We start from the raw sequence: 24,631 nt of genomic DNA, 5'->3' as shown, positions 1-24,631 counted from the left end.
GGAGGACCCTGTCCTGGGGCCGCCTGACCGTGGCTGCTGGTTCACAGGCTCAGGGCGAGGGTTCCAGTCCCCCGGCCCGCAGGCCCCGGAGCCTCTGACTTTCAAGCAAACGTTCCTTTTGTCTCTGTTCTTTGGAGCTTTGGCTGCAGAGGAGACCATTCAAACCACCCACGCCCTCCGGCCGGTGTGGCTCAGTGGTCGAGCTTCGACCTAGGAACCGGGGGGTCGTGCGGTTCCATTCCCGGTCGCGGCACATGCCGGCTTGTGGGCTCCATGCCCAGAGTGGGGCGTGCAGGGGGCAGCCGATTGACGTTTCTCTCATCATTGGTATTTCTCTCCCTTCCCCTCTGAGATCAATAACGGATTTTTAAAGAAAAAACAAAAACACATAACCATTTTGAAAGGCCACCTAGCGACATGGCAAGTACTCATATGTTGACATATCTGTGATTTGATATGTGTACTATTTGGTTGTATTGACGACAAGTTCCAAAACTTCATGTCAAATTTTCTGAAGGCGTTCACATTGTAGTTATTTTTACGCCTAAAAATGTCGAGTTTAGTGCCCCAAAAAAGGGCATTTGCGGGAAGTTTGAGTTTATTACTAGTAACTCCATGGAGGGGTAAAAAATGCGCATTATTAACCGCGATACCTGGGAAAAAACCAGTTTTGGGCGCTTAGGGCGCCGTCTTGTGGACACATCTGGAATTGCGTTGTCTTTGCAACTTTTTAAAGCCATCCCAAAGCAGAGCTAAAGAAAAATGACAAGTAGAGCACAGAGACCTCTATTCATGGGCAATCTGAAATCACACGTGAGATACCCTGAGACGCCTCCAAATATTTTAATTTTTTTTCTCCCACATACTTCAGGGGCAATTTCCTATAAACCAGGGCGTCCTCCTGCACAGCCATCAGAATCGGGAAGTTCACGCTGATGCGTCTGTGCCGCCCAGTCCTCGGGCGGGATGCAAATGTCGCCCTTTGTCCCAGGAATGCCCTTCGCAGGTGGCCAGAGACACCCCCCTCCCCGGCTTACACCCCCTTCCCGTGAGAGGCGCACTCTGCATTGAGTCATCATCTCTCGCCAGTCCTCGTCCTCGAACCTTTTACAGACTCGAGTGCTTAACACTCTGCTGAACCAGCGGGTACAAATGTCCGGAATCAGGGACCCCCTAGGCTCCAGAGACGCCCCCCGGAAAGAATCCAGAACCGGGGACGTAGCCAAGGCCCCCAGGACCTCCGAACCGCAAGTGTTCGGGAGCTGGGGTGACCCCCTCCGCAGGGGTGGATCAAACCCAGGACTCCCTCAGAGCAAATGCGGTGTTAACCCTGAGTTAATGTGCTCTTAACCAAGTTAACAGAGTTAAGAGCCCACAGCCAAGGAGTCTTTCTTCCCCGGGCGCAGCGATTACACGTGGGTGCGCCCGGCCAGTGAGGCCCAGTGGTTGAGCTTCGACCTGTGAATCAGGAGGTCTCGGGTCTGATTCCTGGTTCGATGCCCGGGCTGGGGGCTCCATCCCCGGTGTGGAGGTGCAGGAGGCAGCCGACTCTCACCGTGGGTGTGTATCCCCCTCCCTGAAATCAATAAAAACGTGTTATTTTCTTTTAGAGAGAAAAAAAAGTGGCGGCTGTGCCAGTTTGCAGGGCTGCGGGTGGGGCCGGCCTGTCAGGTGCGGGGCAGGGGCCGGAGGCCTGGGAGGAGGCACTTCAGGCGGCAGAGGAACTAGGGTCTCAGGAGGACCCTGTCCTGGGGCCGCCTGACCGTGGCTGCTGGTTCACAGGCTCAGGGCGAGGGTTCCAGTCCCCCGCCCCGCAGGCCCCGGAGCCTCTGACTTTCAAGCAAACGTTCCTTTTGTCTCTGTTCTTTGGAGCTTTGGCTGCAGAGGAGACCATTCAAACCACCCACGCCCTCCGGCCGGTGTGGCTCAGTGGTCGAGCTTCGACCTAGGAACCGGGGGGTCGTGCGGTTCCATTCCCGGTCGCGGCACATGCCGGCTTGTGGGCTCCATGCCCAGAGTGGGGCGTGCAGGGGGCAGCCGATTGACGTTTCTCTCATCATTGGTATTTCTCTCCCTTCCCCTCTGAGATCAATAACGGATTTTTAAAGAAAAAACAAAAACACATAACCATTTTGAAAGGCCACCTAGCGACATGGCAAGTACTCATATGTTGACATATCTGTGATTTGATATGTGTACTATTTGGTTGTATTGACGACAAGTTCCAAAACTTCATGTCAAATTTTCTGAAGGCGTTCACATTGTAGTTATTTTTACGCCTAAAAATGTCGAGTTTAGTGCCCCAAAAAAGGGCATTTGCGGGAAGTTTGAGTTTATTACTAGTAACTCCATGGAGGGGTAAAAAATGCGCATTATTAACCGCGATACCTGGGAAAAAACCAGTTTTGGGCGCTTAGGGCGCCGTCTTGTGGACACATCTGGAATTGCGTTGTCTTTGAAACTTTTTAAAGCCATCCCAAAGCAGAGCTAAAGAAAAATGACAAGTAGAGCACAGAGACCTCTATTCATGGGCAATCTGAAATCACACGTGAGATACCCTGAGACGCCTCCAAATATTTTAATTTTTTTTCTCCCACATACTTCAGGGGCAATTTCCTATAAACCAGGGCGTCCTCCTGCACAGCCATCAGAATCGGGAAGTTCACGCTGATGCGTCTGTGCCGCCCAGTCCTCGGGCGGGATGCAAATGTCGCCCTTTGTCCCAGGAATGCCCTTCGCAGGTGGCCAGAGACACCCCCCTCCCCGGCTTACACCCCCTTCCCGTGAGAGGCGCACTCTGCATTGAGTCATCATCTCTCGCCAGTCCTCGTCCTCGAACCTTTTACAGACTCGAGTGCTTAACACTCTGCTGAACCAGCGGGTACAAATGTCCGGAATCAGGGACCCCCTAGGCTCCAGAGACGCCCCCCGGAAAGAATCCAGAACCGGGGACGTAGCCAAGGCCCCCAGGACCTCCGAACCGCAAGTGTTCGGGAGCTGGGGTGACCCCCTCCGCAGGGGTGGATCAAACCCAGGACTCCCTCAGAGCAAATGCGGTGTTAACCCTGAGTTAATGTGCTCTTAACCAAGTTAACAGAGTTAAGAGCCCACAGCCAAGGAGTCTTTCTTCCCCGGGCGCAGCGATTACACGTGGGTGCGCCCGGCCAGTGAGGCCCAGTGGTTGAGCTTCGACCTGTGAATCAGGAGGTCTCGGGTCTGATTCCTGGTTCGATGCCCGGGCTGGGGGCTCCATCCCCGGTGTGGAGGTGCAGGAGGCAGCCGACTCTCACCGTGGGTGTGTATCCCCCTCCCTGAAATCAATAAAAACGTGTTATTTTCTTTTAGAGAGAAAAAAAAGTGGCGGCTGTGCCAGTTTGCAGGGCTGCGGGTGGGGCCGGCCTGTCAGGTGCGGGGCAGGGGCCGGAGGCCTGGGAGGAGGCACTTCAGGCGGCAGAGGAACTAGGGTCTCAGGAGGACCCTGTCCTGGGGCCGCCTGACCGTGGCTGCTGGTTCACAGGCTCAGGGCGAGGGTTCCAGTCCCCCGCCCCGCAGGCCCCGGAGCCTCTGACTTTCAAGCAAACGTTCCTTTTGTCTCTGTTCTTTGGAGCTTTGGCTGCAGAGGAGACCATTCAAACCACCCACGCCCTCCGGCCGGTGTGGCTCAGTGGTCGAGCTTCGACCTAGGAACCGGGGGGTCGTGCGGTTCCATTCCCGGTCGCGGCACATGCCGGCTTGTGGGCTCCATGCCCAGAGTGGGGCGTGCAGGGGGCAGCCGATTGACGTTTCTCTCATCATTGGTATTTCTCTCCCTTCCCCTCTGAGATCAATAACGGATTTTTAAAGAAAAAACAAAAACACATAACCATTTTGAAAGGCCACCTAGCGACATGGCAAGTACTCATATGTTGACATATCTGTGATTTGATATGTGTACTATTTGGTTGTATTGACGACAAGTTCCAAAACTTCATGTCAAATTTTCTGAAGGCGTTCACATTGTAGTTATTTTTACGCCTAAAAATGTCGAGTTTAGTGCCCCAAAAAAGGGCATTTGCGGGAAGTTTGAGTTTATTACTAGTAACTCCATGGAGGGGTAAAAAATGCGCATTATTAACCGCGATACCTGGGAAAAAACCAGTTTTGGGCGCTTAGGGCGCCGTCTTGTGGACACATCTGGAATTGCGTTGTCTTTGAAACTTTTTAAAGCCATCCCAAAGCAGAGCTAAAGAAAAATGACAAGTAGAGCACAGAGACCTCTATTCATGGGCAATCTGAAATCACACGTGAGATACCCTGAGACGCCTCCAAATATTTTAATTTTTTTTCTCCCACATACTTCAGGGGCAATTTCCTATAAACCAGGGCGTCCTCCTGCACAGCCATCAGAATCGGGAAGTTCACGCTGATGCGTCTGTGCCGCCCAGTCCTCGGGCGGGATGCAAATGTCGCCCTTTGTCCCAGGAATGCCCTTCGCAGGTGGCCAGAGACAACCCCCTCCCCGGCTTACACCCCCTTCCCGTGAGAGGCGCACTCTGCATTGAGTCATCATCTCTCGCCAGTCCTCGTCCTCGAACCTTTTACAGACTCGAGTGCTTAACACTCTGCTGAACCAGCGGGTACAAATGTCCGGAATCAGGGACCCCCTAGGCTCCAGAGACGCCCCCCGGAAAGAATCCAGAACCGGGGACGTAGCCAAGGCCCCCAGGACCTCCAACCGCAAGTGTTCGGGAGCTGGGGTGACCCCCTCCGCAGGGGTGGATCAAACCCAGGACTCCCTCAGAGCAAATGCGGTGTTAACCCTGAGTTAATGTGCTCTTAACCAAGTTAACAGAGTTAACAGCCCACAGCCAAGGAGTCTTTCTTCCCCGGGCGCAGCGATTACACGTGGGTGCGCCCGGCCAGTGAGGCCCAGTGGTTGAGCTTCGACCTGTGAATCAGGAGGTCTCGGGTCTGATTCCTGGTTCGATGCCCGGGCTGGGGGCTCCATCCCCGGTGTGGAGGTGCAGGAGGCAGCCGACTCTCACCGTGGGTGTGTATCCCCCTCCCTGAAATCAATAAAAACGTGTTATTTTCTTTTAGAGAGAAAAAAAAGTGGCGGCTGTGCCAGTTTGCAGGGCTGCGGGTGGGGCCGGCCTGTCAGGTGCGGGGCAGGGGCCGGAGGCCTGGGAGGAGGCACTTCAGGCGGCAGAGGAACTAGGGTCTCAGGAGGACCCTGTCCTGGGGCCGCCTGACCGTGGCTGCTGGTTCACAGGCTCAGGGCGAGGGTTCCAGTCCCCCGCCCCGCAGGCCCCGGAGCCTCTGACTTTCAAGCAAACGTTCCTTTTGTCTCTGTTCTTTGGAGCTTTGGCTGCAGAGGAGACCATTCAAACCACCCACGCCCTCCGGCCGGTGTGGCTCAGTGGTCGAGCTTCGACCTAGGAACCGGGGGGTCGTGCGGTTCCATTCCCGGTCGCGGCACATGCCGGCTTGTGGGCTCCATGCCCAGAGTGGGGCGTGCAGGGGGCAGCCGATTGACGTTTCTCTCATCATTGGTATTTCTCTCCCTTCCCCTCTGAGATCAATAACGGATTTTTAAAGAAAAAACAAAAACACATAACCATTTTGAAAGGCCACCTAGCGACATGGCAAGTACTCATATGTTGACATATCTGTGATTTGATATGTGTACTATTTGGTTGTATTGACGACAAGTTCCAAAACTTCATGTCAAATTTTCTGAAGGCGTTCACATTGTAGTTATTTTTACGCCTAAAAATGTCGAGTTTAGTGCCCCAAAAAAGGGCATTTGCGGGAAGTTTGAGTTTATTACTAGTAACTCCATGGAGGGGTAAAAAATGCGCATTATTAACCGCGATACCTGGGAAAAAACCAGTTTTGGGCGCTTAGGGCGCCGTCTTGTGGACACATCTGGAATTGCGTTGTCTTTGAAACTTTTTAAAGCCATCCCAAAGCAGAGCTAAAGAAAAATGACAAGTAGAGCACAGAGACCTCTATTCATGGGCAATCTGAAATCACACGTGAGATACCCTGAGACGCCTCCAAATATTTTAATTTTTTTTCTCCCACATACTTCAGGGGCAATTTCCTATAAACCAGGGCGTCCTCCTGCACAGCCATCAGAATCGGGAAGTTCACGCTGATGCGTCTGTGCCGCCCAGTCCTCGGGCGGGATGCAAATGTCGCCCTTTGTCCCAGGAATGCCCTTCGCAGGTGGCCAGAGACAACCCCCTCCCCGGCTTACACCCCCTTCCCGTGAGAGGCGCACTCTGCATTGAGTCATCATCTCTCGCCAGTCCTCGTCCTCGAACCTTTTACAGACTCGAGTGCTTAACACTCTGCTGAACCAGCGGGTACAAATGTCCGGAATCAGGGACCCCCTAGGCTCCAGAGACGCCCCCCGGAAAGAATCCAGAACCGGGGACGTAGCCAAGGCCCCCAGGACCTCCGAACCGCAAGAGTATGGGAGTCTAGCTGTCCCATTGTTCCAGCCTGGAAGCCAAGAGGCTTGTGTGTAAGTGTGCCTGCTCAATTGAGGAGGACGCCTGGGAGCACAATGCATGCTGGGAAGTGTACCAGGCAATGGATGTTGTCCTGGGCGCTGTGCACTCCGGGAAGGGTGTCGAAGTGGCGTGTTGCACGATGGGAATCGTGTCTAGCGGTGATTTCTGGAATGCCGGGAAGTGCGTCCGATTCGACTATTGTCCAGCAGGTAGTTGCGTCCTGCGTTGTCGTGAGGCACGCTGGGACGTGTGTTTTTCGCCCGCCCAGCGGTCTGTAAGGCGGGTGCCTTGGGCCGGGAGGATGGAGGCGGCGGGGCAGCACACAATGCCGTGCGGGACCGCGAGCTGGGCCTGCGGGGTGAGTGCGGGGAGGGCGGCCCGCCCCGGGGGCCCCACAGTGGGCGGGCTGCGCCAGGCCGTCCCGGCCCGAGTCTGGCTGGCGGGGCGGAGGGACCATCCCGCAGGCTCCCTTCCCGGCCGGCTCGGGGACGGGACTGGGACCGCTTCCCGACCCGGACCCGTGGGCCCGCGTTCGGTTCGGCCTCGCGGGACCGTTTCTCGTTCTGATCCGCCCGAGCGCCGAGCCTGAACTTGGGGGCGGTCCTCCCAGCGCCGAGGGAGCGGCTGGTTCTCAGGAAACGCGTTCAGGTGACGGCGTCAGAGTGTGGACGGGGCGCGTGCCTTCTCTTCTCTTCTCTTCTCTTCTCTTCTCTTCTCTTCTCTTCTCTTCTCTTCTCTTCTCTTCTCTTCTCTTCTCTTCTCTTCTCTTTTCTTTGGAGAGAGGGGGAGGGAGGGAGGGAGGGAGAGACACTTGGACTGGTTGCCTCCCGCACACGCCCCGACCGGGTCCGGGATCGAACCTACAGCCCAGGTACGTGCCTTTGATGGGAATCGAGCCCGAGACCCTCGGGCGCTCCGGCCACAGCGGCCGCGGCCGAGTTGCTCTTTTCTGATCAGTCGTGGGGGTCAGGGGGGAGGCGAAGTCCGGGAGGGAAGCGATGGTTTCCCGGCGCCTCCTCGGCAGCTTCAGGGGCCCCGGTCCCCCGTCACCCAGACGCCCCATCAGGGGCCGGTCTTTGCTGGAAACAGCGCCGCGTGGCAGTGAGGACTCCGAACTGTCCGGTTCCGGGGCTGTTTCTTCCTCAGCTAAAGGCTGACGTGCACCTCCAAGCTGTGGCTGCACCCAAAAAAGCATCCTCCACCCCCGCCCATGTCAGAGCCGAGAGAGGGCGAGCTCCCTGGTCAGTCAGCCTTGAAATGCCTCCTCCGGAACTGAACTTCACAAAAAGGAAAGTGCTCTGGCCCTGGCCGGGTTGGCTCAGTGGTTAGCGCGGCTGCCCATGGACTGAAGGGCCACGGGTTTATTCGAGGTCAAGGGCAGGAACCTGGGTTGCAGGCTCAGTCCGGACCCGGTTGGGGCGTGTGAAGGAGGCAACCAGTCCAAGAGTTTCTCACATAGACGTCTCTCTCTCCTCTCCCCCTCCCTCCCACTCTCTCTAAAAGTCAATGGAGAAGTTTCCTGCGTGAGGATCAGCAACAACAAAGAAGTCGGAGGGACGAGCAGCTGTCTGTTCAGCCGATCAGAAGGTGACTTATGAAGAACGGGAAGAGCCACTGCCTTGGGGGTGAGATGGTACAGTCTGTGCCGGGATTCGCCCCCACGGGGTCCGCAGGGTCTGCTGCTGGCTCTGCTTTGGGCTTAGACTCCTTGCTGACAAAGCCCCAGGTCCTTCTCTCCTTTATCACTTTGCTAATCCTTCCTCAGGGATCTTTTTCCCATGGGTTTTTAGATAGGGTGGGGGTCAAGGAGAGAGAGAAACATCCATGATGAGAGGATCATGGACTGGCTGCCTCCTGCAGGCCCCCTACTGGGGATGAGCCCACAACCCGGGCATGTGCCCTGACCCGGAATCCGACCCTGAGACCTACTGGGTCATGGGCTGGCGCCAACCACTGAGCTACACTGGGCTCGCCTAGGTCAACACTTTCTGAATGAATGCTAGCTTTTTGAACCAAATGATCAGGAAATTCTGGTCATGTACTTTAGTACCTTGTAATTTCATTAATATCGGTGGGCTTTTCCTCTATGTCACAGGATATAAAATGCCTGTCATCGAGAAACTGGGTGTGATCTTAGACCAGTTGGATGCCATTGATTTTTCTGACAATGAGATGCGGAAACTGGACGGCTTCCCTCGCTGAGGAGACTGAAGACCGACCCTCCTGGTGAACAACAACAGGATATGGTGAGTGTCTGCCGGGCAGCGATCTGTTTCCCGGTGTAAACGCTGTGCCCGCTGCCGGTTCCACCTGCACGTCTCCTCTTTAAAGGAGACATTGTTCTGGTTTTCAGTGATTTCAAAGAGGCAGGGGGAGAGAGAGAGAGATACAAGCATCAACAATGGAGAGAATCATTGATTGGCTGCACACTCCACACTGGGCATCGAGCCCACAACGCTGGCATGAGCCCTGACCGGGAATGAAACTGACCTCCTGGTTCCTGAGTTGACTCTCAACTATTGAGCCACGCTGGCCGGGTAACTGTTGTCATTTTTCATTAGACCATCCGAGGGCAAGAGGAATGCCCGACTGAACATCCAGAAATATTTTTTGGTTTCTTTTCACAGCGCCTGCTGCACAGTTGTCTTCACATTTGTCCATGTTTAAAGGTGACCAGTGTCACCTCTACCCGCCTAGACACTACAGGGCCTGAGCCATTGCAGCCCCACACACCAACTCGCTATGTGTTTACTGCGCTTTTTAAAGGCAGCGCCACTGGGGGTAGAGAAGCTGTTATGGCCAAGGTGGGAAGGTGCAGAAGCTCAAGAGTATTGGTCCGCTTGTTCCCTAGAAGCCGATCAGGTGCCGGAGCGGGAAGGACAGGACCAGGGGGTCCTCGCTGCGAGGCAGCCGGGGAGCGAAGCGTCTCAGCAGGGGGTCTGCTCTCCTCTCACAGGGTGACCTGGACCCGCTGGTGTTGCTCAAGTCGCTGACCTACCTGAGGTAGGAGATGACCCGGTGACAGTGAGTCCCTTACAACAACTCCCTGCCCGGCCTCGACCGAAACAGCCAGTGAGGACAAAGGAATGCTGAATGGAACCTTCAATTGGAAAAGGTTTAAAAAATTTTAAATATCTATATTACTTTTTCTTAAAAACTCACAAATCGTCTAATTTAGCTTTAGCCGCTGTAGAGAGGGAAGGGCACCTTTTACACACAGTCCTGCCCAGCACTGTTCGTGACCTGTGGCCCTGCTGTGGCTGACCGGTTCCATTCCAGTACGACAGCAGCTCCACGGCCACCACACTGACTGACTGAGGGTGGCTGTCGTTTCAGGTCTTGGAGACAGGCATGGAGGCGGGGAGGGGAGGGCAGAATAAAAAAAAAAAAAAGGTTGCAGCTCTGGCCGGTGTGGTTCAGTGGTTAGAGCGTCGCCTATGAACCAAGAGGTCCCACTTCTTTCCTGGTCCGGGCACATGCCTGGGTTTCAGATTCCATCTCCATCCTGTAGGGGTGTGCAGGAGGAAGCCAATCCCTGATTCTCCTTATTGATGTTTCTCTTCCTCTCTGAAATCAACAAATACGTAATGGTTTTTTAACTGCCGTTTTTCCCCAACAAAAGCCTTGCGCGCAGCAGCTGCATTTCCGACTGTGAGCCGGGCACCTACTTGACTCGGAGCTGATCCGATGCGGGCAGTGCCACCCCACCTGCAGGACCTGCGTGGGTGAGTGCATCGCCGAACAGGCGTCGAGGTTGTGGGGCCCACAGTCCTGGATCCCGGGTTATCCAGGGGGTGGGTGGCTCCCTTCTCTTGGACCTGAGGAAGCCTTAGGACCTCCTGGGTGGCCGTGAGGTTGTGAGGTTTGTGGCATCAAATACCAATATTGGGGGGATGGGGGGAGTTCTGTTTATAAGCTGAAGGGTGAATTGGGGAAAATGCAAAGGTTCTGGGGCCCGGCTGGTGTTGGTCAGTGGTTAGAGCGTCACCCTATGAACCAGGAGGTCCGGGTTCCATTCCGATCCAGCCCCACTTCAGTGGGTGGAGCCACATGGGGAGGCTCTCTCAGGAGCAGGGCCTGCTGGGAAAGGAAGCATTTGTAAACAGGGCCCATGAACTTCTGTTTCTTTTTTATTTCCTTTTTCTTAATATACTAGTGGCCCGGTGCACGAAATTCGTGCACGGGGAGGGGGTGGTCCCTCAGCCTGGCCTGCATTCTCTCCAATCTGGGACCCCTGTGGGATCGGGCCTAAATCTGCAGTTGGACAAACCCCTCACAATGTGGGACTACTGGCTCCTAACCACTCACATGCCTGCCTGCTTGATCTCCCTTAACCAGTCTGCCTGTGGCCTGCTTGCCCCCAACTACACACCCCCGCCAGCCTGCTCACCTCCAACTGCCCTCCCCTCCTGGTCTGATCACCCATAACCGCTTCTACCTCAGCCCCGCCACCATGGCTTTGTCCAGAAGGACATCTTGAAGGTCTCATGGTCTAATTAGCATATTACCCTTTTATTAATATAGATAGGATATGACATACTGCCATAACTATAACATATCTACCAGTATTACTCTATGAGAATACATACTTCATCCAATAGGAAGGCATCTAATACATTACATTGTATATGTTGTAAGTAGTAGGAAATACTGTATTCGTAGCAATAATATACACCCTGTGACTTCCTTTCCTGATCTGGGAATGCTTCCCCAGTTCTTTTGACGTTTCCTGGCCCCTAATGTATTTTTTTTGTCATTCAGTGTAACTTTATTTACTGTTTATTGCACATGATTTGAGGTCTTTAATTTCTAACCACCAAAGATTCAAAGGATTGTTTTTTCCATGAAATTTAACATTAACATTAGTGAATTCCTGTATTCATGTGTTTTTATTGTAAACATCTGAATTATTCACATTGTCATAGATCCTGAACTCATAAGCGTGGACCATGCACAGGCTGGCAGCAAGCCAGGAAGCCACTCTGCAAGCAAACAGATACTCTGCATGAGGAGAAAAGTCATAGCACAACATTTAATGTCCAACCTGAGTCACCTCAGAATGTTATATATATTGACTTCTTAATTCATATAGTATCGGGAACTCAACTGCTTGGTTGGTGGCGGGGTTGACCTGGTTTTGGGAGGATTATTCCTGAAATAATTAAGGAAAGGAGGGTTCAATCTTTCCTTGGTTGCTTGCTCCTCCCCAGCACCTTCATCTTTCTTCTCGTCCTCAGCTTCTTGGGCATCTTCTCCTTCACCTTCACCTCCTTCTTCCTCCTTTGCATCCTCAAATTCTTCCTTGGCACCTTCTTCCTCTTCCTCTCTTTCCTCTTCCTTCTCTTTCTCCTTCTCCTCCTCTTCAGCTTCTCCTTAAGAGGGGGGTTCATCCTTAGCTTCCTCGGCTTTTGCAGCCTCAATGGTCTCCTTCACCTCGATCTGCTCCTCCTGGACGTGGCTGGTGTATTAAGAAGGGAAGGAGTGAGCAGACATCAAGTAGGAGCTAGTCTGTAAACCACCGTAGGCAGATCACCAAAGACCTGGGAACTCTGGTAGTAGCTGCTGGCTATGCTTCCCACGCTGGTGAAACTGAGCCGGTCTCCTCACCTTCCAAGAGTTTCCTGTAAGCTGCAATGTCAATATCGAAAACTATCTTCACATTGAGGAGGTCCTGGTATTCTTTTAAGTATCCTGCCATTTCACTCTTTGTGGTTCTCCTCTCATTTTCTAATTTGTTGATTGTGTCCTGCAGAGCACTAACGTCAGAGTTCTGCTTATCCTCCAGCTCTTGCAGCTGCTTTCCCAGCGCTTTATTCATGCCCCAGCTTGCTTCAATCTCCAGGGTCTTGGCCTTGAGCAGTCGCTGGCCCGCACCACGTAGGTGCTCTTGGCAGTGCTCTCTGTCAGCATGGTGAAGCTGCTCTTGTATCATTCTTCGGCATTCTGCATGTTCTTGGCAGCCAGCTTCTCATACTGGGTGCGGATGGTCCTTGAGCATAGTGGAGAGGTCGGACTTGGAGAACACGTCCATTTCCACGGAGATCTGAGCATACTTGGACATGCACCTTCTTCAGAAAGGCGATTTTGTCCATCAGGCTTTCGATGCACTTTTCCAGCTCAGTGCTGGCAAGAGCCGCCTCATCTGCATCTTTGCTCACCGCCATCAGCCAGCCCTCTGCATCCTCATGGTTCAGGACCTCTTCCTGGTAGCTCGCCTGCAGGTTGTTCCTAGCCACTTCAGAACCCCGGTGCCTCTTAACTGCCCACTTCCCTCTCCTCTCCAGAGACAAGGCGCGGTGGGGCAGGGCACAGGCATCGCATTTTCATTAAAATGTTCAACCCTGGCCTGCTCCACCGCTGTCCTCAGGTGGCCCGGGGCAGACAGTGATTCCGGAGACCCTGGCCACCCCCGCCTACGGAGCCCGCAGGCAAAGTCAGGCACTGACCACGCTACCTGCCCAGTCCTTATTGCACCCTGGACCCCGCGGGTGACATCAGGCGCTGTCCATGCCGCCTGCCTGGTCCCGATAGCTCCCTGGATCCCACAGACAGCATCAGGCGCTGCCTGCTAGAACTCCCTAGTCCCGATCACTGCCTGCACCCTGTGGGTGATGTCAGGCGCTATCCATGCCGCCTGCCAGGTCCCGATAGTCCCCTGGAACCCACAGGTCCCGATCGCTGCGGGAACCCCGCGGGCAGCGTCAGGCGGTGTCCATGCCACCTGCCCGGTCCCAATCGCCTCCTGGACCCTGTGGGTAGTATCAGCCGCTGTCCATGCCGCCTGCCCTGTCCCCCTGGACCCCGCGGGCAGCGTCAGGTGCTGTCCATGCTGCCTGCCTGGTCCCAATTGCACCCTGGACCCCACGGGCAGCGTCAGGCGCTGTCCATGCCACTTGCCAGGTCCTGATCTCCCGCTGGACCCTGCGAGCAGTGTCAGGCGCTGCCTGCTGAAACTGCCCGGTCCCGATTGAAGACTGGACTCTGCGGGCGACGTCAGGCGCCATCTGCCGGGCCAGCCCAGTCCCGATTGCTGCCTGGACCCCACGGGTAACATCAGGCGCTGTCCATGCCGCCTGCCCTACCGGATCGCCCCCTGGACCCCGCGGACAGCTGCCATGCTTAGTCCCAATGGCTTCCCGGTCCCACGGGTAATGTCAGGTGCTGTCCGCTGGGCCTGCCCGGTCCTGATTACTGCCTGGACCCCGCGGACAGCGTTAGGTGCTGCCTGCCGAGTCTGGCCAGTCACTATCATGGCCTGGACCTTGTGGGTGACATCAGGTGCTGCCCACCAGGCCTACCGGGTCCATGGCGGCCTGGACCGTTCGGGCTAAGTCAGGCAGCACCGGCTTGCCTCCCTTCTCCGCTGCCCTGCCTGCTTGATTCTTCTCAGCTTCCCTTCTTTCTACGCTGTTTTGATATGCAAATTAACCACCATCTTTGATGAGTTAATTTGCATATTCGCCCTGATTGGTTGGTGGGCGTGGCTTAGGCATAGCGAAGGTGCGGTCAATTTGCATGTTACTCTATTATTAGATAGGGTATTTTTTTCTTTGTTTCTTTTTTTTCATTTTTTTTTTTCTTTCTAGGGGTTTGGGGGAGGCCATGACCTTGCCAGGGTGTGGGGAGAGCTTGGCTCAGGCCTCCATGTGTCCATCTGTGAAACGGGTGTGTGCTGCCCCCTAGTGGGTGAGGATGGGGAGGGCACTCGGTGGGCACCTGGGAACCTGGCTGGGTCTTGGCCTTGGGTCGCTGGGCCAGGACCCCGGCTCTCAGGCTGCAGCGGGCCTGGGTGGGAGGTGGGGGCTGTCCCTGATGTGGCTCCTCCCCGCCACCCCTCCCACAGGCCCCAGCAGGGAGGAATGCATCCACTGCGCCAGCAACCTGCACTTCCGGGACTGGACGTGTGTGCCCGCCTGTGGCGAGGGCTACTATCCCGAGGCAATGCCCGGCCGGCCCCAGAGCCTGCCAGAGGTACGTGCCGCCCGACCGTCCCTCGAACTACACCCGCCGGCCTCATCCCTCCGGCGCACCCCAATGGGAACCCCGGGCCCTGCCTGGGAACCCCCACGTTTACCGAATCTTCAGATCAAATCGGAGTTAACAGCCCACAGCCAAGGACTCTTTCCTGGGCACAGCAATGACACCTGGGTGCTGCCCGGCCAGTGAGGCTCAGCGGTTGAGCTTTGACCGGGAGGTCACAGGTCCGATTCCTGGTTCGAAGCTCCATCCCTGGTGTGGGGGTGCAGGAGGCAGCTGATCAGTGATTCTCATCATGGATGTTTTTCTTTCTATCTGTCTCCTTTCCTCTCTGTAAAAAAAACAATAAAAAATATTTATTTATTTAAAAAGATGTCATGGTCTTTATTGGGGGAGTCATGAATTGGGCAGCATCGAATGCAGCAACTGGAAGGGCACTCAGAAGGGTTGTAGAAAATGGAAGTTTTTAGAGGAAGAAAGGTGGGGGCAAAGGAGCTGTTGAAAAAGGGAAAGGAGCCCAGGCCGGTGTTGCTCAGTCCGTAGGGCGTTGGCCTCTGGACTGAAGGGTCCCGGGTTCGAATCGGTGTAAGGCAAGTACCTGGGTTGCAGGCTAGGCCCGGCCCCCTTTTGGCAGGTGTGGGAGGCAACCAATCCCTTCCTCTGTCTCTAAAAATCAATGGGAAAATATAGTTGGTGCGGATTACCAAGGAAGAAGAAAAGAACAAGGACAGGGGGGCATGTGAGATCTTGCTCCCCCGTATGTTAGTTTGCCTCAAATAAACATAAAATGGGGGGAGGGGGAATAAGGGATTTTTGTTTTTTTTACTTTTTTTTTGGTTTGTTTTAGATGAGAGCCTCTTTGGAGGAAGGGAATGGAGAGGGTTTTATCACATTGCATCTTCTTCCTGAGCGGGGATGCCAAGGGACTGTGACCATGACCTTCCTGGCGCCCGGTCAGAACTTTCCAGCCTGGCTGACCGTGTTCCTGGGAGAGGTTCCATGGGCAGTTTAGGTCAGGCACTAGAACTGGGCTTGGCATCACGGGGGCCTATGGGCTCTCTCTTTAAAAATCACATTACTGATCGTCAGCTAGCTGTTGGGACAGCTAGGTGTGTTCCCTTCCAAACCTTCTGGGAAAAACACACAGACACACTCGAAGTCCCATGTCAAATAGGGTCGGAGAGGGGAGTCTCGGGCAGTGGGTGCAGGTCACGGCGGGCAGGAGGCGGGCGGTCATGCCGGGGACCGTCTGTGACGGTGACCCCGGGCGTGTCGGGGCCATCGCTGGGATCGTCCCGCCCCCAGAGGCCTGGACTGCGGCCGGGAGGAGAGGCACGGCGATCGGCGGGCCTTTCTTCGCCCAGAAGGGGACGCGGGCGGCGGGAGCGGGCCGGGCGGCTTCCCCACCAACGTCAACACCCGGTGTGAGTGGACCGGGACGCCTGTCACGCGTCCCAACCCCGCTGTGCCCGCCGCTCCCTGGCTGTGCTGCGGCGCCATTGGCCCGGGAGGCCGAGGCCACGCCCCCGAGCGCACGTAATATACAAAGGGGCGGGCAGAAAGCCGGAAGCCGGAAGTCAACAGCAGGAGCTGACGCGGCGCAGCGGCCGCCATGGAGCAGGACGGGGACCAGCTGTCGGCTCGTCCGGCTCTGGAGTCGGAGGGGCTGCGCTTCCTGCACGTCACCGGTGAGTCGCCGCGAACCCCGGGACCCAGGGGAGCCGGGGGGCGCCACCGTGGGCGGTGCGTGGGGCGGGCGGGGCGTGGCCTGGGGGGGCCTTTCCCTCCCGGAGCCGCTCTTCCCCGGGCGGCGGCGGCATCCGGCCGCTTCATTTTCAATTTATTTTTCTATTGGAAAGCAAGCCCTGTCCTTGCGGCCCCTGGGACCCCTGGGCCCTAGCGTGCGCCTCCAGGCCTCGCTGCGCCCCATCCGGTCTCCCCTCTCCCCGAGCTCCGGGGCGTGGGAGGCCTCTGCCCGCCCGAGGTGGCTCGGCTCCTCTTGATCCCTCAGTCAGCAGTGCTTGTCTTTTCCGTTTCTCACAAACTGTTTTTTTGGTGTTTTTTGCTCGCAGTGGGCTCCCTGCTGGCCGCCTACGGCTGGTACCTGGTCTTGGGCTGCATCCTCCTGGTGGCCGTCTTTCAGAAGCTCTCCGCCCGCCTGAGGGCCTCCGGGCAGAGGCAGCCGGCCCAGGCGGCAGCTGCTGTGGGTTCGTACCTGGTCCCGATAGAGAGATAGCAAGTGGAGGCTGTGGTTGAGAGGAAGGAGCACCGGCTGGGAATCGGGGTGTGTGGGTGTGTGTGTGTGTAACCACTTGACCCTTCCGGGATGGAACTGGGCGAACGAAGGTGCGATGGGTTGTCCCAGGGCGGAGCTGTTTGCTGGAGGTGGATTGGGCTGGAAAGGTCACTCACGGGTCTGCCTGTTAACCCCGAGTGACCTGAGGCCTGGAGCGAGTGCAGAGAAACTAGGGTTGGTTAGGGCTTCCCAGTCGCTCTATTCTCATTGGTCCCCAGGCGCTCATTTGTTTTGGCAATCCTTGCCTCTGAAAGGGTGGCCTTCTCACGCGTCAGACCGGAAGCTACCGTTTCCATAGCAGCAGCATCAAACACACGTGGTCATGCATTGGAGTCACCATGGTTACCGAGGTTGGGATGGGGGAGAGCAGATGTCCTAAAACTCCTCAAGCCTGCCTCTCCTTCCCCATGGGCCGTGGGCCTGCACGGCCAGCCAGTCTGTTGGCTTGTTGGCTCTATGGGCAACAAGAAACGACCAAGTCCAAGTGTAAATCTTTCAAGCTGGTTGAGAGCGGTGTCCGGCAACAGCCCCAGGCACTCGCCACAGCCACCTCCACCAGTAACCCTGCAGGGAAAGGCATGTGGTGTTGCCGTTCCATTTGGGGCAGAAAAATGTAGGTTAAAAAAACGACACTTGGTTGATTTTATTGTAAGCTGACTCAACAGTCGGCAACGTTCCTGTAATCATACCTCCCTTTCTAAAGTGGAAGTAGGCTTTTGTTTCCTTTTTATTTTAAAAATATTTATATTGATTTCATAGAGAGGGAGAGATGGAAACATCAATGATGAGAATCTTGGGTCAGCTGTCTCCTGCACGCCCCCCACTGGGGATGGAGCCCGCAACCCAGGCATGTGCCCTTGACCAGACTGGAACCTGGGACCCCTAAGTCCACAGGCCGATACTCTATCCATTGAGCCAAACCAGCTAGAGCAGGCGTCCTCAAACTACGGCCCACGGGCCACATGCGGATGTTTTTGCCGTTTTGTTTTTTTACTTCAAAATAAGATATGTGCAGTGTGCATAGGAATTTGTTCATAGTTTTTTTTTAAACTCTAGTCCGGCCGTCCAACTGTCTGAGGGACAGTGAACTGGCCCCTTGTTTAAAAAGTTTGAGGACCCCTGGGTTAGAGCTTGTTTCCTTTTTAAAGTTTCACTCATCCCTGCCACCACCACCCACACACACACACACACCCCTACACCCCACTTGATGATGACACTTGACCCTCGTTTTATGTGGATTCCTTCAGCTAAGGGGCCTTGTTCCTGTGCTGTCTGTAGGTAATGGTGATCACCTCCCTGTCCTCTGAGTGGTCATGGTGGGAATAGAGACCTTCTCATGCTGGTGGGAAGGATTTTTCTTTTCTGTGGAAACCATGATAAAAATACCTGAGGATTGCTCTGGTTTGGCTCAATGGATAAAGCGTCGGCCTGCAGACCGAAGGGTCCCAAGTTCGATTCCGGCCAAGGGCACATGCCTGGGTTGCAGGCTCAATACCCCAGCGGGGGGCGTGCAGGAGGCAGCCGATCAGTGATTCTCATCATTGATTTTTTAAAAATATGTATTTATTTTTTTACCGAGAGGAATTGAGAGGGATAGAGAGTTAGAAACATCGATCAGCTGCCTCCTGCACACCCCCTACTGGGGATGTGCCCCCAACCAAGGTACATGCCCTTGACCGGAATCTAACCTGGGACCTTTCAGTCCGCAGGCCAATGCTCTAGCCACTGAGCTAAACCAGTCAGGGCTCTCATCATTGATGTTTCTATCTCTCCCTCTCCCTTCCTCTCTAAAATCAATAAACTGTACTTAAAAAAAAAAATACCTGAGGATCTCGATCGGGCGTGGACTCCTTTCAGTGAAAGCCAGTGGTCAGAAGGCGTGATCTATCCCGGCTGTCTTCTGGAATTCCGGTCAACCTGGGCACTGGGTGCCGGGCGGTATCTTGGACTGACAGCCAGCCGAGTGTGCCCGTCAGAGCACTTGCGTTTCAGGGCTGCGCCTCTCCAGGTCTCTCTGAATTTGGAGTTGGAGGGGCGTGGCAGAAGTCTGCATCTCTGGGAGGTTTCCGGTGCCCTGGGGCAGCCTCCTCCCCCGAAATCAGCCAAAACAGAGGCAGAGGGGTCCCACGTCTCTGTAACCGTTTGGAGTTTCCGTGGCACACAGGGTGCTTTACCTCCCCCCATTCTTCTTTCCTCGCAGCCCCCGAGGACGTCGTGAGACGGCAGGAGGCTCTCGCGGCCGCGCGCCTGAAGATGCAGGAAGAACTCAATGCCCAGGCAGAAAGGCACAAGGAGAAGCTACGACAGGTAGGGTTGCTCCACCCTCAGCCACAGGGTCCGAGGCTTAGCGGGTAAACACTGTGCACGGGGGCGAGGGCAGTGTCTTCTCAGCTGCGGGCAACGCTCTCCTTGTGCGATTTGTTCGGGGGAGGGGGGCGTGGGAGAGGGGCTTCAAGAAATGCCTTGGACTTAGGTTTTTGCTGCTTAGTGGCTCTCACGTGCCGGGGCGTCTCTTGAGGGGACGGCAGGAGAGCAGGGACGGTCGGATGGGTTCCGCCCAGGGCTGAGATGGCTTTGGGAAGATTGGTCGGGGGCCCTAGGGCAGGGGAAAGGAAGCACCAAGGGTGGAGAACCAGCTCTGACCCGGTCTGTCCCGACGAAAGGAAATGCAGACCAACCGGCCCGCTTCTTCGTTCCAGCGCAGGGGCCGCGGGCCCCGGGCCCCCCTCTTCCCTCCGAGGAAGCCTGGAGGGTCAGTCCTCCTGAGGGTGACTTTTGTTTCTGCACCTCATCCAGCTCGGCTGGAACCCGGAACGAGGCTGCCCAGGTTCCGGTGACCCAAAAGTTAGCACTAGTACCTTTCTGGGACTAATTGAAGCATATAGGTTCACAAAAAAATGGTGGTGGGTGAAGGGGGGGTCCCCAAGGGTTACTGTGGTATCACAGACAGGCCTCAGGGAAGTAGGGAAAAGCAAAAAGAGAACCAAAAGACATTCCTCAAAGAGGAAATTCCCCAAGAGGAAATCGCACAAGGAGAGCGTGAGGGGGTCTCATTCCCCCAGGGCCCCCCTCCCCTGGGGGAGAAGGGTGCCGAGGGTTTGCGGCCCCTTGCTGCGAACTTGATAAGCCCAGTACACGCTACACACACACACACACACTCAAAAACATACACACCTCGGTAGTCAAAGGCTAGGAACAGGGCGGGCGTTAACTGCACTGGGATGGTGGAGCAGGGGGTGCTCAGGTAGGGGTGCTGGTCGCTGTCATGTTGTCCCGCGCACCGTGGGTTCCACCTGCCGCTCGCACCCGCTGCCAGTGCCGGCTGCTGGCCCCGATGCTCCTGAGGGTTTCTCCACCTCCTCCTGCCCCTGAGGGGCAATTGGGGCAGCAGCTGCCACTCGCCCCGGTTGCTGATGGCCCCAATCGCTCCTTGCCGTGCCGGTGGGAGTGGGGCTGCCAGCAGACGGGACTGGGGGTCGCAGAGGATGGGGTCCCAACCCGCCCCTGTGGTGGTGACCTTGCAGCCCACAGTTCCTTTCAAGGTGCATGAGGCCGTGCACTGGGCCCCTAGTTAAAAAAAAAAAAAAAAAATGGAGAAAACGCAGTGCAAATCCAGCACAAGTGGCTCCTCTGGACTTAGGCCGTTCTTGAGCCAAAAGATGAGTCCTTTTAGTCCACAGTGCCTTGGGCTTCCTGGGGACGTCCCTGCTCTGGGAAGATTTGGGTTTGTCACAAAGGGCATTTCTGACCTGGAGCGTGCATTTTGGTGGGCTGCTTTTGTGGGGGGGGACTGACCGGCATCCCTGTAACTCCCCCCAACTCGATGTTACTTTGGAGAACATGCTAGGGGCCCGGTGCACGAATGGGGAGGGGTCCCTCAGCCCAGCCTGCCCCCTCTCACATCCTGGGAGCCTTCAGGGGCTGTCCTATGGATGGCTTCAGCCTGCTCCCCATTGGGAGCGGACCTAAGCCTCAGTCTGGCCTCCCTTTGCTTGAGGCGACCGGGCTGATCGGGGCCAGGCGCCAGCCCCATCACCCCATTGCTTAGGCCACTGCCAATCACCATGAAAAAAGGACAACTTGCTTGAAGCATTTTCAAGTTGTGTCTTTCAGAGGATCTGACCTTGCTTTTTCTTGTTCTCTTCCCCTGAGGATCTGTTTCCATTGATCTTTTTCCCTTCCCTCGGATCCCAAGCTCAGCCCCTTCCCAAGCCTCAAGCCTCCACCCTAGGCTTGGGAAGGGGTCCTTCCCCCGTGCCCGGAGCCTCCGATGGCAGTCTCGACCCCTTCCCAAGCCTAGTCTTTAGGCTTGGGGCCTAGGCTTTAGGCTTGGGAAGGGGTCGAGACTACGATCGGAGGATCCGGGCACGGGGGAAGGACCCCTTCCCAAGCCTAGGGTGGAGGCTTGAGGCTTGGGAAGGGGCTGAGCTTGGGATCCGAGGGAAGGGAAAAAGATCAATGGAAACAGATCCTCAGGGGAAGAGAACAAGAAAAAGCAAGGTCAGATCCTCTGAAAGACACAACTTGAAAATGCTTCAAGATCCTCGGATCACAGTCTCAACCCCTTCCCAACGGGCTAGGAGTGACCTGGACACCCCATCTTGGCTGGGTTAATTTGCATACTCACTCTGATTGGCTGATTAATTTGCATACTCACTCTGATTGGCTGAGAGCGTAGGGAAAGTACAGTTCATCTCTCTGATTGGCTAAGATGTTGGGGGGGGCGGGATCACTTGGGAGACCGCCCACCACCCCTGCTGGGAAATTTTGCTGGGACATCTGGTCGACCCTTTTGTTTGGACTAGAAATTTTGAAGGGCCTTCTGGTCGACCCATTGTGGCTGGCTGCTTTTTTTTTTTTTTCTTTTTTTTGCTGGGCCATCTGGTCGACCCCAGCAAGGGACACCCCTCCTTTCCCAAAGGAACCCATAGAACAGGCCTACTTCACCTCCACTATTCTCCCCTCAGATTGAGGAAGAGAAACGTCGCAGGAAGATTGAAATGTGGGACAGCATGCAAGAGGGGAAAAGCTACCGAGGCCATGCCACCAAGCCTCAGGTGAGCACGAACGATCGGAGACATCAGCCTCCACCCACCCGTCAAACTTTGCCACGGGGGAGTAGAACGGAATTATAAAACCACTGAGAGCCTTGTCTGTCCTCCAACAGGAAGAGAGCCCCGGCGGCCCTTCTCCGTCCAGCCTCCCCAAACGGCCAGCAGACAGGAAGAAGCCTCTCCGTGGGGGTGGTAAGGACCAGCCTTTGCCCTTTGACAAAGCACTCGATTGTCTCCTTCCTCTTAAGGCAGATGGAGGGGAAGGAAAGGGGCTGAGAGGGTTGTGGCCATCCTTTTTCAAAACAGCCGCGGTCCAAACAGAAGGAACCCAAAACCAACAAATGAGTTGCAACCTTTTGGGGGGTTCGCCTTTTTCGCTTGAGACACCCCCCTCATACTGAAGTAGACCTCAATGCTCATGGTCCAAGTTCACGAGAGCGGGATAGAGGTGGAATACAAAGCCCGTTTTTCTTTCCTCTCACCCCAGGTTACAACCCTTTGTCCGGGGAAGGAGGGGGAGCCTGCACCTGGAGACCTGGACGCAGAGGCCCATCAGCTGGCGGATGAGGCTAAGAAGGACTTGCCCCGTGTCACTCGACACCAAGCAAGCCCAGCCCTCCACCCCCAAACCCCTTCAATTGCCTTACGCACTTTCTCACAGTGACCCCGCGCCCAGGGGGGACATGGGGCTCGTTTCTGTTCTCCACTGCCCGCATCTCGGGGGCAAACAGCGGGCCCTCCACCACTTCCAAAGGAGTCCCGGGAGCTCCCAGGTCCGTAAACAGGGAGACCTAGAGGAACGGGCCCCCCTCACACCGTCCTTGTGCTAGGACAGTCTCTGTGACAAGGTTGCATCGAATGACGTCCTCCTTGTAAATGGTGAAGCCACCACCAAGGATTACCGAGGTTCCAGTTGACGGGGTTTTTTTCTGTAAGGCCTGCTTTCCAGGCACAGACCACCTTATCGAAGGTAATAAAAGGTTTCAACGAGCATTTTTGCCGTCTCCATCCCTTTGAAAAGGCTGCCTTCCTGGGGGGCACAAGGCGCCTCTCCACAGCCAGCTCCTTCCCATTGAGCGCCTTCTGAGCCCTACTCCCAAGTGCTGCCACTTCTTGGGAGGTGCAGTTGCTGCGCCACAGACGCCTCTCGCGTTGCTTCTCACAAGAGGGGCAAGTAAAGGGGGGAAGGTCCCCCAGAGGAGCGAAACGTGTCAAATGTGGCAGCACACCTTGCCCCAAGGGTGCCAACTGGGACCGCGCTCAAGGTCGACTCCCCCCTCACAGAGCCACTGCGCTCAAGCTCCTTTCAAGACCACACTCTGCAGGCCTAGGAGCATGTAAGCTCGATGGGTAGGAAAAGCAAGTTTATCCATGAGCCATGGAGCCAAGGCTGGGCTAACAGCCAACCACCAAGAAACTGAAGCGAGCAGGCACCATGTTGGCGCACACTTCAGGGCAGAAGCCCCTCCACACAACAGGAGCAGCCCCACAGCAGGGAAGGAGCAGAGCACATACCCACGGAGGTCCAGCCTCCGAGAGGCACCAAAGCCAGAGAGCACCGTGACAGCCGTGGGGCGACAAGACTCAAGCCGCCTCAGCCATCAGAGGCTGGTCTGCTGGGCCATCCCTTGGGGTCCAAAGACCAGGCTGCCCCGCACGCTGAGGCCTGTCCAACCTCAGGGCTGACGGCAGTTGGAGACGAAAGCGGGGCCTGAGGTGCAGGTCCTTGCACACCTTCCAAAAACGTCCTGCGGCACAAGCAGGCCCACAGAAACCATGCCCTGTCCCAACACAACAGCCTGTGGGCAGGCAGCTAGCTCCGTGGGACCTTCATTGGGGGCCCTGGGCACCTCAAGGCTCCCACCCTTCAGCTCACCCACTTGGCCTCTGCACTGAGGAAGGCTCCGCAGGCACGGTGTGACTTCAAACAGGGGCAGGCTATTGCAGGCGGGACAAAGAGCTGGGCCGCCCTTTGCCCTGGGGGTTAAAGAGCATACAACCCAATGGGTTTCTTCACTCCGATGGCTGGAGGGTGCCGCCACCAAGGCCCAGGGCATGCTGCGGCCCCAACTCCTAGCCCAAGCCCAACACAAGCCCAGCTTACGAAAAGCAAGGGCCGCACACCATGGGTCTCACCCGCCTGGTGCCTGCATGGAGGATCAGCTGGGGTGGCTAGTCCTTTCTCTTCACCAGGGCACAACTTCAGACTGGCCCGTCCGGAGCCAGAGCCCCGAGCCCTGGTACAAAAGCAGAGGACTGCCTTGAGCGTCCACAGCAGGGCCTTGTTGCCCCCCTTTTCAGAGCACGTTTAGTTTTCAGTAAGAAAACGCCAGCGGAAACGCATTCACTTAAGGAGCATAAGCAGCAGTTTGGGCAAAGCCATAGGCAGAGCTGGGTGGGCCCCCAGACCCCATCAGAGGAGCCTAACTGCACACACCTCCTGGCCCCAAAACTCAGCAGACAAAACTCAGCAGAAGCCGTAGCAATAGCTCCAAGGAGGGTCAAGCAGAACAGCCTCCTACATTTGCAGAAGGCCCAGCAGGCCCCAGCTCCACCGTACCAGCTGCCAACATAGGGGCAGGGAGACGGGGCCAAAGAGCAAGCGCCACACACGTCACAGCAGGGCCAATAGCCACCACACCCCTGCCGTCCACGGAGCAGCAGGGCAGAGAGCACACCTCTGGGTCAGCAAGAGCAGCCATTACATTAGGCCCAGCTCCGGCGCCACAAGAACCAGTCTGGAGCCCAGGGAACCATCATTGGGGCACAGGCTGCCTCAGTTCCGAGTCAACAAGCCAAGGGAG

General features: G+C 55.9%; 1 protein-coding gene and 1 long non-coding RNA gene across 13 annotated transcripts in view; both read left to right on the top strand.

Moving 5' to 3' along the window:
- Positions 1 to 14,842, top strand: part of LOC307094979 — a 175,297-nt gene extending 160,455 nt beyond the window's left edge. Inside the window, exons 1-7 of one of the 11 annotated variants that reach the window (XR_013813155.1) lie at positions 6,685 to 6,858; positions 8,004 to 8,125; positions 8,596 to 8,746; positions 8,854 to 9,037; positions 9,128 to 9,615; positions 10,123 to 10,225; positions 11,426 to 14,842. This is a non-coding gene — a long non-coding RNA (uncharacterized lncRNA). Of the gene's footprint in view, positions 1 to 6,684; positions 6,859 to 8,003; positions 8,227 to 8,595; positions 8,747 to 8,853; positions 9,616 to 10,122; positions 10,226 to 11,425 lie in introns of those variants that run through there. The other 10 variants (XR_013813159.1, XR_013813160.1, XR_013813161.1 and 7 more) reach the window with 10 other exon arrangements.
- Positions 14,843 to 16,012: 1,170 nt separating this feature from the next.
- Positions 16,013 to 22,820, top strand: SELENOS (selenoprotein S). 2 transcript variants are annotated; one of them, XM_079764189.1, is made up of 6 exons: positions 16,013 to 16,165; positions 16,550 to 16,684; positions 18,974 to 19,080; positions 21,741 to 21,830; positions 21,941 to 22,019; positions 22,315 to 22,820. In XM_079764189.1, exons 1-6 carry the CDS (start codon positions 16,090 to 16,092, stop codon positions 22,392 to 22,394), a joined length of 567 nt encoding a protein of 188 aa, XP_079620315.1. In that variant the 5' UTR covers positions 16,013 to 16,089; the 3' UTR covers positions 22,395 to 22,820. The 2 variants fall into 2 exon arrangements, with proteins under 2 accessions (XP_079620315.1, XP_079620314.1); XM_079764188.1 differs by lacking the exon at positions 21,941 to 22,019.
- The last annotated feature ends 1,811 nt before the right edge of the window (positions 22,821 to 24,631 follow it).

Source organism: Cnephaeus nilssonii, assembly GCF_951640355.1.
Source record: "Cnephaeus nilssonii genome assembly, chromosome: 24".
Taxonomy (NCBI): Eukaryota; Metazoa; Chordata; class Mammalia; order Chiroptera; family Vespertilionidae; genus Cnephaeus; species Cnephaeus nilssonii.
The sequence above is the reverse complement of the archived record's forward strand: the minus strand, read 5'-3'. Positions and strand labels throughout refer to the sequence as shown.